The sequence below is a fragment of the Pelecanus crispus genome, chromosome 1, assembly GCF_030463565.1.
Source record: "Pelecanus crispus isolate bPelCri1 chromosome 1, bPelCri1.pri, whole genome shotgun sequence".
Classification (NCBI taxonomy): domain Eukaryota; kingdom Metazoa; phylum Chordata; class Aves; order Pelecaniformes; family Pelecanidae; genus Pelecanus; species Pelecanus crispus.
In genome coordinates, this window is record NC_134643.1 from 63677177 (window position 1) to 63691049 (window position 13873).

The following is a 13873-nucleotide window of genomic DNA, read 5'->3' on the forward strand; positions in this document are numbered from 1 at the left end:
AGCCTGAAAGCAGCAAACCAGCTGCTTCTCCAGGGCTGCTGAGCACAGTGTATCAGCTCCTCTGAATCTTCTGCTGTTGATCTTCAGGGTCAAATTTGCTCCAGGGGTTTGTCTATTCCTCCCGGGGACAGAAGCCCAGACCTGGCCCTGGTGTGCTGTGGCTGTGGCTCCAGTGTGAGCCTGACAAGAAGGGCAGGTGGTAAAGTCAGCACCAACTGAAATATGTTTAAAAGGTTTTTCTCAAAAAAAAAAAAAGCAAATAATATTTTCATAGTCAAATTACAGTGCTCAGGAAAACATTTGAGTTCAGCTAAACTGAGGTAGATTTTCCTGGACTTGTGTTTAAGTGACTGGAAGAACAGGATTTTTAGCTACTTGTTGCTTTACATATTGACATGGTGGCATGTCTGAGGTCAGGTACCCACTGGCCATAGTCATCAACACTATAGTTGCCAATGATCCCTTTCTTCAGAGCTAGGAGGCACTGTTGCTGTTCAGTGAAAAAATTTGATGAGACGGAATTTGAATTTCTGTGCTAAAGAAAAGAATTCTTTGCTCTGAGAGTGATCTGACTCTGGAGCAGGTTTCCCAGAGAGGTTGTGGAGTGGCCATCTGTGGAGATACTCAAAACCTGATGACACAGTCCTGGGCAATCTGCTCTAGACAACCCTGCCTGAGCAGGCTGTTGGACTAGATGATCTCCTGAGGCCCCATCCAACCTCAGCGACTCTGAGATTCTGTGGTTTTGTGATTCTGTGATTTAAAACACCCATGTTTTTATTTGCACAAACCTGGGATACCTTTTTGGTACAGATCCATGTTTCCCATTGGACCTCTGCCCAGCACCTGCTCACAGCCCTGGAAACAGTGCAGGTGGCTTTGCAGGTGACTGTGCCATGGCTTGGCAGAAGCTTATCTCACAGGGTGTCCAGCTGCTTGCTTTTCCAACCTCCTATCAAGATGCTCATAAATACAGCATTTGCTTTCTCATGAGAGGGTTTTCTACAGGTAGAATGCCTACTTCCCATGTTGATCCCGGGGAAATGTTCTTGTCCACCCAGAGAAGCTCCCATTATGTACTTGCTGTACTGGAGTCACCCTTTGCAATACAAAGCCTACTTATGACTTGTATCCTGCTTCCTACTTTCAAAGGTTTATGTAGTGCATATTCTTTATGTTGGTGCTCTGCACAAGGGTGAATCCCACATCCTTCTCATTCTTCCCTTTTGTCTTTCTCCCTGTTGTGCAAGTCCTCAGTCCAGTGGCTGCCAGAGGCATGTCTGCTTTTGAGTTATTTGGATTGTATAGTATGGATTGTTGACTAACACATGAATTTTAGCTAGTCTTTATGTCATATTTCTTCCCCCAAACTGTGTGACCAAAATCTTTCTTTCTCATAGGAAAAAGGTATAAACCTGACCCACATTGAGTCTCGACCTTCCCGTCTCAACAAAGATGAGTACGAATTCTTCATTAACTTGGAAGGCAAGAATGTCCCAGCACTGGACAAGATCATCAAGTCCCTGAGAAATGATATCGGAGCAACGGTCCATGAGCTTTCACGAACAAAGAAGAAGGACACTGGTAAGGATACACTGATAAGGATAACATTGAAAAGGAATATTTATGTCACATGCTTAAATGACTTCTTTTTCCTGTAGCAAAAGAGTTCCTCTTGGATCTTATGTCTGCATTTTCCCCCCTCTGCCTATTTTGCTTATGTTGTAAGTTTTTTCATATGAAGATTTTCTCTCAGTGTGAACTGCCGTGTTCCATCTTTTGCTGTGCTTCTGACTAGGTCTCCTGAGGACTGGTGCTATGTTGTCATCTGTCTGGTTGGTTGGCAGCACTCAGTCTCTAAAAGACAGCCTTGTTGCAGCAGCTTGTTGCACTACCTGCAGAAGTTAACAGGGATCAAAGGATGATTGGGGTTACAGGCTAAGGTCTCAACTTGTAAATCCCTAAGCAATGGTGCAGGAAGTTGTAGGTACATCTTTTTTCTGCTCCCAGTCTCTGCCCTGTTTTAAAACAAGCAGCATTTATATACACAGCTTTTGGTAAATCATCCAGTGTGGCAACATGCATCTTGACATGCATCTGTAACATGAAGGAATAACAGGGGTACAGGTGGGACCCAAACTACCATGTTTAATGCAGATACGTTAGCTTATCAAGCCCAATTGCATATCACCTGAATCTCTGACTACCATCCCATAGCTTTTGTACCACTGAGCACTGAAAGCCACTGCAGGGCCTGTACACTTTTAGCCTTTTCCTATGTTCTCTGCCCACATGAGAACTTAGAAGAAGAGAGACAACTAGGATCTCCAAGTGGGATGTACTACATCTGTCTAGTTATTGTCTGCCCCGAGTCAAAAACCCATATAAATTCAATCAGAATTTAAAAGAGCAAACACTTCCAGCAAAATCTACATGGACTTGGCTTGTAGATGGTCGATCAATTCTCCTGAGAAATCCAGGCCTTGATCTGCTTCCTTTTCACTCCCACCCCATCCCCATAATAAATCTGTGGCTGTTCAGTACCCAGAAGAGTCAAGCCTCTACAGTGCCATGTTGTGGAAAAATGTCACCTATTGAAGACTGCCTTTCGCCTTCCTAAGGAAGGATGGCTCCCTGGAGTCCCAGGGGAGGTCACCAAGAGGGTGTCCTGGAGATATCTACAATGCCTGTGCATTGTGTGTCCCAGCTGGGGGGACTGCCCTGCCTTGGACACCTCTCCCAGAGGGCACTCAGGTGAAAAGAAGTGTTTTTTAAACTTTTAAGTGATACACAGGCCCTGTAAACTCAATCAGACTTTGCCGTCTTGTACAGCGAGTACATTCAGAGTCAGGCCATACAGAGCCAGCACTGACAGTTGAGCACATTGCAATTATGATAGGGCATCTTGAAAATAGATGTAAAATTTTAAATGAGAAGATGGGGACAAAAGTCCTGCAAGGGTTTATGTGGTCTGCCCCCTGGCAAAAGGCAGGACTAGCTAAACCACTGTCTGTCCTGAGCAGTGGAGATTTCCCAGGCTCCATGGCTCTGCAGTATGGGGCTGCCCTGCTCTGACCTAGTCTCACTTGCTGCACTGAGAGCTGATGACTTCTCCTCTTGCCTGCCTTTGACACTAGGAACAGAAGATACTCTTCCTCTTTAGACCAGCCTTTTTGGTGTCTGTGATGTATCCTGCCCAACCTCAGCCTTCTCTTCTCAGCACACCTGGTTTCTGGGCTTGTGGCCAGTCTTGTTGCTCTTTTCTGGAGTGTCTCCAGTAGATTAGATAAAACTTAGGTGTAACTATGGGCTATAAGGATTCTATTGCTCTGGTGAGCAATTAATTAACTATTTATTAAACCAGTTGTTTCTCATTTTCTGACTCTTTATAAACTGTTTATTCAATGGATCCTTCACACAAAGTCCAGCTCCCTTCCAGATTCTCCTTATTCAGGTAGGAACTGCTGATAAAGGGCAGCATAACAAAACAAAAAGTGACAGTGAAGTGCTGTTGCAGTGCTTTCCCCCTTGCCAAATACCTCTTGGACCTCACAAATCAACCTGGCACAAACCTTGTAGTGTAGCGGATATGCCAAGAGCCTGGCATAAAGCAGTGACATCCTCATAGGGCAGGAGGAGAAATTGCCCTCCTGTGCTCCTGCACTGGCATGTCCCTTTGAATACCTGGATTTACTTTCTGATTTTGGTCTTGTGCACCTTGGCTGCTGGCTGTTGCAGTCCTATCCTTGTGGGACCCTTGTACCTCTGGGCTGAGACGAGAGGAGGGGAGGAAAAGTCCCATGGGGTGACCATCCCCCCTGCTCTCCACTGTCCCTCACACAGGTACATGTGAGTCCAACACCATCCATTCACCTCTCTGATTTTTGGGCTTGTGGGTGCCCCTCAATCCTGCTGTTGAAACTGAGGAGGCTCTGCCACATACTTTGGTGGGAGCAGGAATAAATCTCTGTTTCTCAAAGAAATTCCAAGGAGGACAGTCATAATTCTGCCTTCAGAGGGAAATAAGGAAAGATTTTGTGAGTTGTCCATACTCCTAATTCTCAGAGATTTTTGCTCCAGTTGTGGCTGCTTGGTACGGTGGTGGCTGCCCAGCATCCAGTCTGAGACATACTTAAATGCCTCTTCAGATAACAGATGTGATTTTAATAGGATTTCAGACTTTAAATACTTTAGGTCTGGATCTTCCTCTTCCTTCCTAGGAACAACATGAAAGGACATTAATACCTTCTTGAGATCAGTGCTGGTAATCCTTTTACCGTTTCCTTTGTGTCCTATCCATGACATTACATTTGAAGATGAAAAAGAAGAAGGCAGATACTCTTTGGAGTCAGTCCTCTCCATTCATGAGATGGAGGGACAAAAGGTTGATTAGGTGATTTATGATCACGTCAAATCAAAGATGTTCTCTTTGGGGGGCTTTTTTATTGCCAGAAGAAAGCTACAGTGTTTAGCAGGGCTTGCCATCACTTTTGTTTTTCTAATTATTATTAAGAAGTTAATAATAAACTTTATTAAAAAATAAAGTTATGTATAAGCATAGGCCAGCGTTGGATAGAGATAAGGCTCTAAATATCAGCCAAGAAAGGCTTGTGAGTGAAATTTTGACCGCACAGAAGTCAAAACTGGTCAGCTGTAGGATTAGAATTTCACTGCATGTTACTCTGTTGATCAAAGGATTTTTTGAGCTAGATTATCCTGTCAGTGCTGCAGAAAGGGACTTGATCCCCTTCTGTCTGAGAGGATAACTTGTGTTTGTTAGTTTCAGTAATTCAGAAATAGTGTAAAGTGGGAGCAATTTATTGCCAAGGAAAGAGAGGAAGACTGATATTTCTTTTTGCCCTTTCCCTTTTTCTTTTTTTTTTTTTTTTTTTTTTTTTTTAAATTTCAACTTCTCTTATGAATAGTAGAGGGTCCAGTCAAACTGAAATCCCCGAAAAGCCATATTTTGAAAGGTCAAACAAGCCCTGCTTAGGGTATGAACCATAGGTGGCAAATTCTGGGCTGAGGCAGTTACAAGGGCAGAACCCTGGCAAATCTGGTTGTAATCCACAGATGTGATTTTGTGATATTTTATTCCTAAAACACAGAACGAGAGCAATATGCCACCAGGGAGCAAAATCTCAGGAATATGGTTTATGGGGACATTGCCACACTTTCTCAGTTGGCAGGTAAAGTCTGGGAAGGTTTTCTCCTGAAGGTAGTCTGAGCTTCCAAGGGACTGATTCTTTCATCATTGCCTGAAGATGCTCTCAGCCCTTCTTTGCTAAGGCTTCACTTTGCTTATGTTAATGATTTGAGCAAAAAAACCCCTATTTTACTCAGTTTTCTGTAATGCCATTCTTGGGACAGTACTCTGGGGACGGTCAGAAAAAATTTCTTGCCTTGCTGCTCCTGTATAGTTCAGCATTAAACTCATGTGTATGTGCTTTACTGGGCAAGGTATAAATGAACAGCGCCTTTTTTTGGTCTCAGCACTCTAACTGTTTTTAGGGTCTTTCCTCTCTTAAATGCAAAATGTAATTTTGGTTTCCCGTTTACACACCAAAATTGTTACAAATACCAGGTTTGGATTAACAGTGTAATTTTAGTTGAGAGCAGTCCAGGAAAATGGTCTAAATCCAAAGGTAGTTTTAGAGCTTCAGATGAGATGGGCTATCTCTTACTGGGCCAAAAGCCCTTTGTAGAGATGGAAAGATCTGTTGTGAAAACACAGTGCATCTCTTCATGGCTCTTGGAAACAAGCTGGCTATCTGCAGACCACTCGGAGCCCATGAATAAAAATAATTAAATATTATTCTGTTGCAGTATTAGGGAAATGCAGACAATTTATCGTATTTCTGAGACAGGCTGGAGGCTGAGGTTCTGTAGGGGCCTTGTTTGCTAAACCCTGAGGCTGGTGAAAGCATTTGGGACTGTTTGAAAAAGGGCTAAACCTGGGCCTTGCACTGCTATAAATTGCATAGACCTGTCTTTGACCCTCCTCACAATGGTCCGAATGGAGGAGTTCTGCAGAAGTCCTTGCTGTCCCTGCTTTGCTGCTGCTCATATAAATGGCTTATTAGCATTCTGCTAAACATTTGACCCCGTGGTAATTTGGTCACCACTTGGGTGTCCAGCACGATGCCATAAATGCTGCTGTTTCACTTACAGACAAATCAATATTTATTACTGATCAGCCCACGTTTGCTCCTCAGACCTTCACAGAGGCCCAGTGTTGCGACAGCGTGCCCTAGCAATTCATTAATGGCCGTGCAGACAGACAGTGAGTCTGGTGAACAGGGCTGGAGGAGAATGTCACAAACAAAATATGGGAAAGATTCAGCCAGGGGGTAATTTGATTTGATCTTTTAAATAGTTGCTGGGAGGGCTCAGGACAGCCTCCTGGCACACCACAGCTAGGGAGAAGATCCAGTAGCCCTTTTGCATCCTGGTGCCTGATGCGAAGGCTGTATGGGACTTGGTGCAACGCCTGCCTTGGGGCTGTGCTCAGCACCTTTGATTCTTGTTTCCACGACAGCTGAGAAGGCTCAGGACTTTACAGGACCTGACTTACCACTGACTATGCTATAGCACTAAATGTCCTCAGGATTTCCCTTTCACAGCCTGCCCCTTTCATCCAGCTCTGTGAGCTCAGAGCTGCTCTCTCTTAGCTACTGGTGTCTGGGGGGACCTGGGTGGAGGGCAGAGATCTGGTGAAAATAGGTCAGGTATCTATAGGGGCTGCATGCCTAAAAGAAAACGTGCTCCTCCTGTGTAGGGGGAAACAAGCCACCCATCTCCACGCCTGGGACTGACACCGCATCAGCCCAGGAGTCAGTCTGTCCCAGAGTTAATCATGAGCTCTGCACCAAGTACTTTGCGGATCTTCAAAATAAAATGTATTTAATGAAAGTAAGTCACTATTATATATCTGTTTTATCCCTTCTTGAAGTTGCAATGATTCAAACCCTGCCCGCTAGACCTTTCTGATTGAGGGCAGCAAAACTCTACAGACATTGCTACTGAAATCCACTGCAGACTTCAGCCCCCACCAGTCTGTCTGCACTGCCTGGACCCTTCAGGTCATGGTGCATCCCTGAGGACAGCAGTTACTCACTCTAACACTGAGAAATCCTTTGCTGTGGGGCTGCCAGACAACTTTTTTCCCAGTGCCTATTCCCAAAACATTTAGCAGTGTGCCTCACCCAACTTGATAGTGGGGAGTCTGAAGCACAAAACAGTGAAGCAATTGCCCCACCATCACATAAAGCTCGGTGGCAGAGCTAGAAGATAAACCCAGTGCCTGGCTGCCCACATAGAAAATAGGGGCAGGATGCTTGGGTGTGCTCACCCTTCACATGGTGTGAGTGAGTAGTGACTCCTCTCTAGGACTCAAATACACCTTTTGCTACTCACCCCCTCTGACCGGTTTCCTGAAGGGGCTGGAGGTACAGGAAGGTTGCTAACAACAAGGTGAGAGGCTGTTTCTGGAGAAACTAGAGAGCTAACGGTACACCCAGCAAATAGTGTCTTTTTGGGAAGGTCTTCCTGGGACTGCTGCTGCCATCTAGTGACTGGTTCAGGTCTGGTTTTTAGGGCAAAGCAGAAGGGGGTGCAGCTCGGAAAGGTGCGGGGGAACAAAACCCACTTGTGCTGGGCGGGAGAAGGGGAGGCACAGGCGGGAGCACTGCCGAGCTGCCGGACCGGGTCTCTGCAGCCCGGGGATCCCGGGCAGCTCGGGACCTCCCCCGGCTGGCAGCCACCCTGGCAGGCTTTCCCTGGCCTGCCTGGAACAAATCTGAGGGCTCCCAGCAGGAGCGTTGGATGGAGCCAGGCTGCTGGTGGGACAGCAGGTCAGGGGGAGCGAGCGCTCGGTGTGGGGCTGAGCTGCGGTTGCTCAAAGCGTACCCTGTAAATCTGCTGATGTTGCGCCGACCCCTCTGAGCAGGTGCCTGACAGAAATCCAGTGCCACAAGTGCCTTCTGTGGTGTTAGACACAGCAGAAAGCAAGGCTGAATAGTCCTAGAAACAGAGTGATCCTCTTATCCTGTAGGTGGTCCATCCAGGTCTGGGATGAGCCTCATCAGCAAAGCACTGCAGGGAGCTCATGCAGCAGCTGCCGGCTGGGGATCAGGTTCACTTGGCACGAAACCCAAAATCAAATGGGGAGGTATGGCTGAGCGGCATACCATACCTCTGCTTCCAGCCAAGCAGAGAGACACACAGGGGAATGAGCTGTTTTCCAAGCACTGACTGAGCAAGTGACACCCATTCGTGCAAGAAAGTCACTAAATGAACTGCAACATTTTACTGATAAAGAGACTGCTCAGAGTCCCTGGGCTTGGACCAGCAGAGCTTTGGGTGATATTAGCCTCGGAGTCCATGGAGCTGACTTGTACTCAGTGTGGGGAGCGTATAGGGCATGATTGCAGGGCCTAAGCATGGGGTATGTCCTTAAATGGAGGTCTTGTGCCCTTTCCTCAGAAAAAACATGGTAGAACTGGAAGTGATGCAGAGAGAAGTGATGTGCGTGCTCAAAGATAGCGCATGGTTTCTGTGGCTGAAATACACAGGCAAAGTCTCAGTCAGGATGATGGATGGTTGATGGAGGATCTGACAGGGAGCTAGGTGGCCTGGAGAAGGTGAATAACAACAAATGACGTTTGTATGCAGGAACTAATTAACACTAAATGAAGTAATCAAGTTTAAAACAAAAGGGAGTAATTTTTCATATTACATGTAAAGAAATGATAGAGTTCAGTGCTGCAGAGTTTTCTGGAGACAGATGTGTACATGGGTTCAAAGAGCAATTAGTTGTATTTGTGAGAAGTTCATCACAAGCTTTTAAATTCAGTCATGGCTGTAGCCTCTGACTCAGGCAGGAGGGAAGGGAAGAGAAGGGGAAAAGAAAAGAGGCAGGCAGCTAGGGTCAAAGGGCCAAAAAATGTAAGAATGGGGCAGTAGAAGGGAAAGCCAAACAAGCTGAACCCAGAAGCACTGGCAGCTCCCAGGATGTGCCCAGCTGCCAGTGATACCTACAGATGCACTTCCTGAACTGATGACAGGACAAGGGAGAGGAATGGGCCCACAGTCCCTGCACCCCTTCCATTGAACTTCCCTGTCTCAGTGTTTCAGAGCGGTAGGGTGGCCAGGCCCAGTGGTAGCTGACAAGGAGGTCCCTTGCTTGATATGCAGCCAGACCCTTCTGGAGGAGATGGAAGAGGGGGCTGCAGCCTGGTACAGCCACTGCATGTGTGTGGCAGGCCTCTTGCTGGTGAGACAACATGTGGCAAGGGACTGCCTGGACCACTGGTTGAATATACTCATGCCTCCAGGAAGGAGGTCTGACTTGGGATGACTGCTCTATGTACCTCATGTGCTGCAAAAAGCCTCTCCTCGTGGTGCAATTGCCATGAAGACACTTGCCTTCCGCTTTCCCCTATCTGAATACATCACATCTGGAAAGCCCTGTGATTCTTCCTTGCTCTCCACCTTATGTCCTTCTGTAAAAGGAGGGCCACATTGGCATTACATGCTGTGTAGTTGGTGTGGTCCTGTTTCATATCCTGGCTGTACTGTAGGCAGCGTGTATAGTATGTGAGTTACAAGGCAATAGAGAGTAAGGCCCAGAATGTTAATTAAATGAATGTGTTATTGTATAATGACTGCAGTAATACAATGCTAGTCTGAGGTACTAGGGTGCCATTTATCATTTTATTTCAGCATCCTAGCTTAAGTGAGGCCACCAAGTAGGTCTTAGAAACAGATTTTCAGAGGGTCAAATAATCCTGTGTCATCCTTGTTCTGGGGTTTCTTGCTGTTCCTTTGAAATGGCTGATTCTAGCTACTATGACAGGAAGGATACTCTGGAGAAATTTCTGCATTTTGGTAAGCCAAGAAACCAGAATAATAAACAGAAAATCATAAACATTACAAGCCAGCTCTGTGCCAAAGGCTAGACATTCCTGATGTTCTGTATTCTTCCAGCAATGCAAAGCAGCCACAAATTCAAGACAACTTGCAGGGTTTGCTCTTGCCTCCTGCTACAGGGAAAGACCATTGCTGCCCAAAGAATTTAGCCCCTTGCATATGTTTCTTTATATTTATGATGAAAAGATGGAAAGACCAGAAGACGACCCCAAACCAAGTAGTGAAGAAGCATACCAGTCTCTATTCTTTTCTGTTTTGCAGTGCCATGGTTCCCAAGAAGCATCCAGGAGCTGGACAGGTTTGCCAATCAGATCCTAAGCTATGGATCAGAATTGGATGCTGACCATCCTGTAAGAAACAGAGCTTTATTTTTTTACTATGTTTCTAGTTATTGGATCAGATGTTTCTCTTATTTACATTTGCTCTGCTTTAAGGTAAATCTAGTAGACTAAGTCTCATGTGGTTTAGGACAAGAAGGGTACCACATTTCTAGGGTTAGAATCAGCCCAGTTCCTAGTATGAAATAAATCAGACCAAAGGTTGCTTTAATTTGAGCAAATACCAGGAGACCTTAAAAGTCATAGAGGTCATCAGAGCACAGAGCACCTCTGTTTTTCCCAAGTGGCTCTGATATGGTGACTTCAGACTTGTTTTGTGAATCACTATCAACAAAAACTTCAGAAGCAGCATATCATAGCCCAGAGATAGGAAGACTGTTTTTTTCATCTTCGATCACATACACACAATTGAGCTTAATGCCTTGTTATGTGGTTGTTAAATCTGAAATGATTCTTGTATGGTGAGACAGAACAAAAGAAAAGGTCTCTGTTTGAAAAAGCTTGTGGTTTAAATGGTAGAGTCAGAAAGTTTTGTTCAGAGGCTTAGCTGATAAAAAAAATTTGTTCAGCAGTTTTTCAGCTCTTCCAGATACAAGAATACTTTCTGCCTCTATTCCCTCTCCAAGCAAACAACAACTTATTTTCATTTGTCAAAACACACTGAGTTCCATGCCGTGCAACAGAAATTGCTGCTATTAGTTTAATTGGGATAGGGCGATTATAAATAAATTACATGCAGCGCAACAAAAATTGCTGCTATTAGTTTAATTGAGATGGGGTGATTAGTCATTCACTACCTATTGCTTAATTCGAGATGTGTTATGTATCATGTACAATGATTCATGATGTTCAGTGTGGTCATGTGAAAGGCAGAATGAAAGGAGATACACTGAGTCAATGGCCCCCTTGTGTGTCATGCAGGAATAGACCAAGACTGTATTTGAAAAAAGACACCAAAAAAACCCCCCATATTAAAAGGAATGAAGGATCTCTGCTCCAGTTCCTAGAACTAGTTAGTGAGCCTAAAAAAGGAAACCCAGCTGCTGAGGTAAATAGGTGTGACAGTACATAGAGTGCAAAAAAAGAGAAATTAAAAGAGCCTGTGTTTTTTGTAGTTAAATGATATGGGATTTAATCACAAATACCTCCATGCCAGGTTAATCTTGGACAGTGCATTTTTTAGGCCATTGACTGCCTCTTTTTGACACACATTCTTAGATCTCCACCCTACTTCAGCTGTTTCCTATACCTGGTTGTGTTTTGTGGCCCCTCAGTCCAGTCGTGCTGTGCACCACTAAGAGATGCATTCATGAACTGCCCAGAGAGTTGTTGCTATTTGCCTGCAGAAGGCTGTCCTAGCTTGGAAGGATGTTTCTCCACCTCAGGGGGTGAAGACACTCCTAGCCCTGAGGAACTTTTAGTCTAAATAGTAGGCACAGTGGGATAGGGGAATGGTTATCCCAGATGAAGATTTAGAGATTATATTTCCTACCCCTAGTTTTTTTGGGAATAAACTGCAAAGGTCAAGCTCCCAACTGCAAGGTCCGTTAGACATTCTCTGTAGTAATTAAATCCCTTCAAATGGTTGAATTCGTAGTGCAAACAGGGCTTTGGGGCCTGCTAACTGCCTATTGTTCTTCTAACAGTTTGAAAATGAGCACCTTGAAACATGGTTCATGCTGAAAACCCACCTAAAAGGCCTGACTGAGTTGATGAGTGTGTTTCTAAAGTGGTTTAACCTTGCTCCTCTAGACCAGCCCAGCTCTGTTGGGACCTGCAACAAGCTTTGTAAGAAACTGGAAGGACCTGGCTTTTCGAGTGCCGTTAATGAGGTGGATTGCTGTCACAGGAGCACCTTGCTGTCACTTGCAAAGAGCATGTTTCCCCTTTTTGTAGCAAGTGTAAATGAGAAAATGAAAGGACTTGCGGGGTGAGAGGTGCTGGGAGGCTGTGGCTGAATGGTTGCTCTGGTGGCCCTGCAGACCGGGAAGGAGCGGTGCCCTATGTGAGCGGAGCTGGGCAGGATGGAGGCAGCTTCCCCACTCACCCTCCTGCACTTCTTGGACTGCACCAGCCGTCCCTGAGGGCACCTGGTGAGAGGATGGTTGTTCACCACCTGCACTTACACAGGGACTGACCATCACTGTTTTTCGTTAGGGGTTCAAAGATCCTGTGTACCGGGCCCGGAGGAAGGAGTTTGCAGATATCGCCTACAACTACAGGCAGTGAGTGCTCTGTGTGTGGGCAGAAAGCAAGCCCACATCTCCTGCCCTCTCCTAGGGGCTCTCACTTTTCTGGCAATCCCTACGTTTCCACAAGCGTTCTCCTGCTGTTGGCTTTTCTCTGCCGTATGTTTAAATTTTCCTGTTCGTGCATTTATCCCCAAATCACAGTAAAACAAAAGTAAATCGTTCCAGGCATATGTTCAGAAAAGAACGTCGCCTCCCTTCTTTCCCCACAGCACCCCTCTTCCCCAGCTTTGTTGTCTAATTGAGCAGCAGACTATGTTGCTACTACAAAGACCTGAGCATTGAATAAAGCCGCTTCTGGTATTCTCCCCATTAAACCAGGGCTGGGGGAGGAGTGCCTATCATTTACATTAAAGCAGGAGCTGCATACACTATTAAAATAATGAATAACTTATGGTTCTGATGCTAATCCAACGCCTGATACTCTACTTTTATCATGTCTGACCCAGCTGCAATCAGCAATTTGGGCTCTCATTTCTCAAGAAAAATAAATGGAGATGATAAATTCAGTTAGAACAGGCTTGCTTGATTGCTTTCAGTGATCAAATCCAGAGGAGATAAAATTCTGTTCCCAGAACCACTCACACATTTACATCAGTACTACTGGGCCTGATTCTTGCTGAGACTGGTAAAAATTGTGACTGCAAAAGATAAAGTAACATGTGCTGTACATTTAAGGCTCCGCTTTGCACAAGATTGTGATGAAAAGATAGTTCCTGAGCCAAAGAGCTAATAATCTAATTACAAAATGAGAGACAAAGCTGGACTGATTGATGGAAAGTGAAAAAAGTCAGGTGAAAAAAGTCAGAGGCCCAGTTTATAGCTAGAAAATTTGGATAAGACTTTGTGGCCAGATGCAGATGGTTCTAATGCCCATTTATAGGTATCCCACAGAGGACTTATCTTTCCTGCATAATGGATAGCAAATTCTGGTCTCTAGTTTGCAGGCTTTCACCAAATCCTACATAGAAATAAAGCAAAAAAATTGTTAACCACCCCCTCCCCCCAAGATTCAAAACCATCCTAGGAAGATGAAACCATTATATTCTAAGATGTAACTAATTAATATTTAGTTTGTTATCCAGATCCCCAGACACATTGGAAACAGAGCCTATGCAGACCTGGACCTATGTCTGAAAAGCACCTTTTATGTAAAGTTCTTGGACTTTCCAATTAGGTCTTTCAGTAACAGAGCAGTAAGTAGGGTGTGAAAGCCCATGTCTGGGCTTCTGGGGCTCGGGGAAAGAAGGTGTGTGTTTTTTGTGACTTTGGGTGTTGATTTGAGAAGGCCTAGATGGATCTGTGATGTCTTTGCCCTGGGTGCTACACCTGGCAGACCTGCCTTTCAGGGTCTAC

The 13873-nt window shown here is 45.1% G+C and overlaps 1 protein-coding gene across 1 annotated transcript in view; it reads left to right on the top strand.

Annotated features, from left to right (window-relative positions):
* The window catches only part of PAH (phenylalanine hydroxylase), a 38937-nt gene that overhangs the window by 14280 nt on the left and 10784 nt on the right, over positions 1-13873 (top strand). The window contains exons 3-5 of the mRNA XM_009491587.2: positions 1401-1584; positions 10192-10280; positions 12426-12493. Of these exons, the coding sequence (XP_009489862.1) occupies positions 1401-1584; positions 10192-10280; positions 12426-12493 (341 nt within the window). The remainder of the gene's footprint in view (positions 1-1400; positions 1585-10191; positions 10281-12425; positions 12494-13873) is intronic.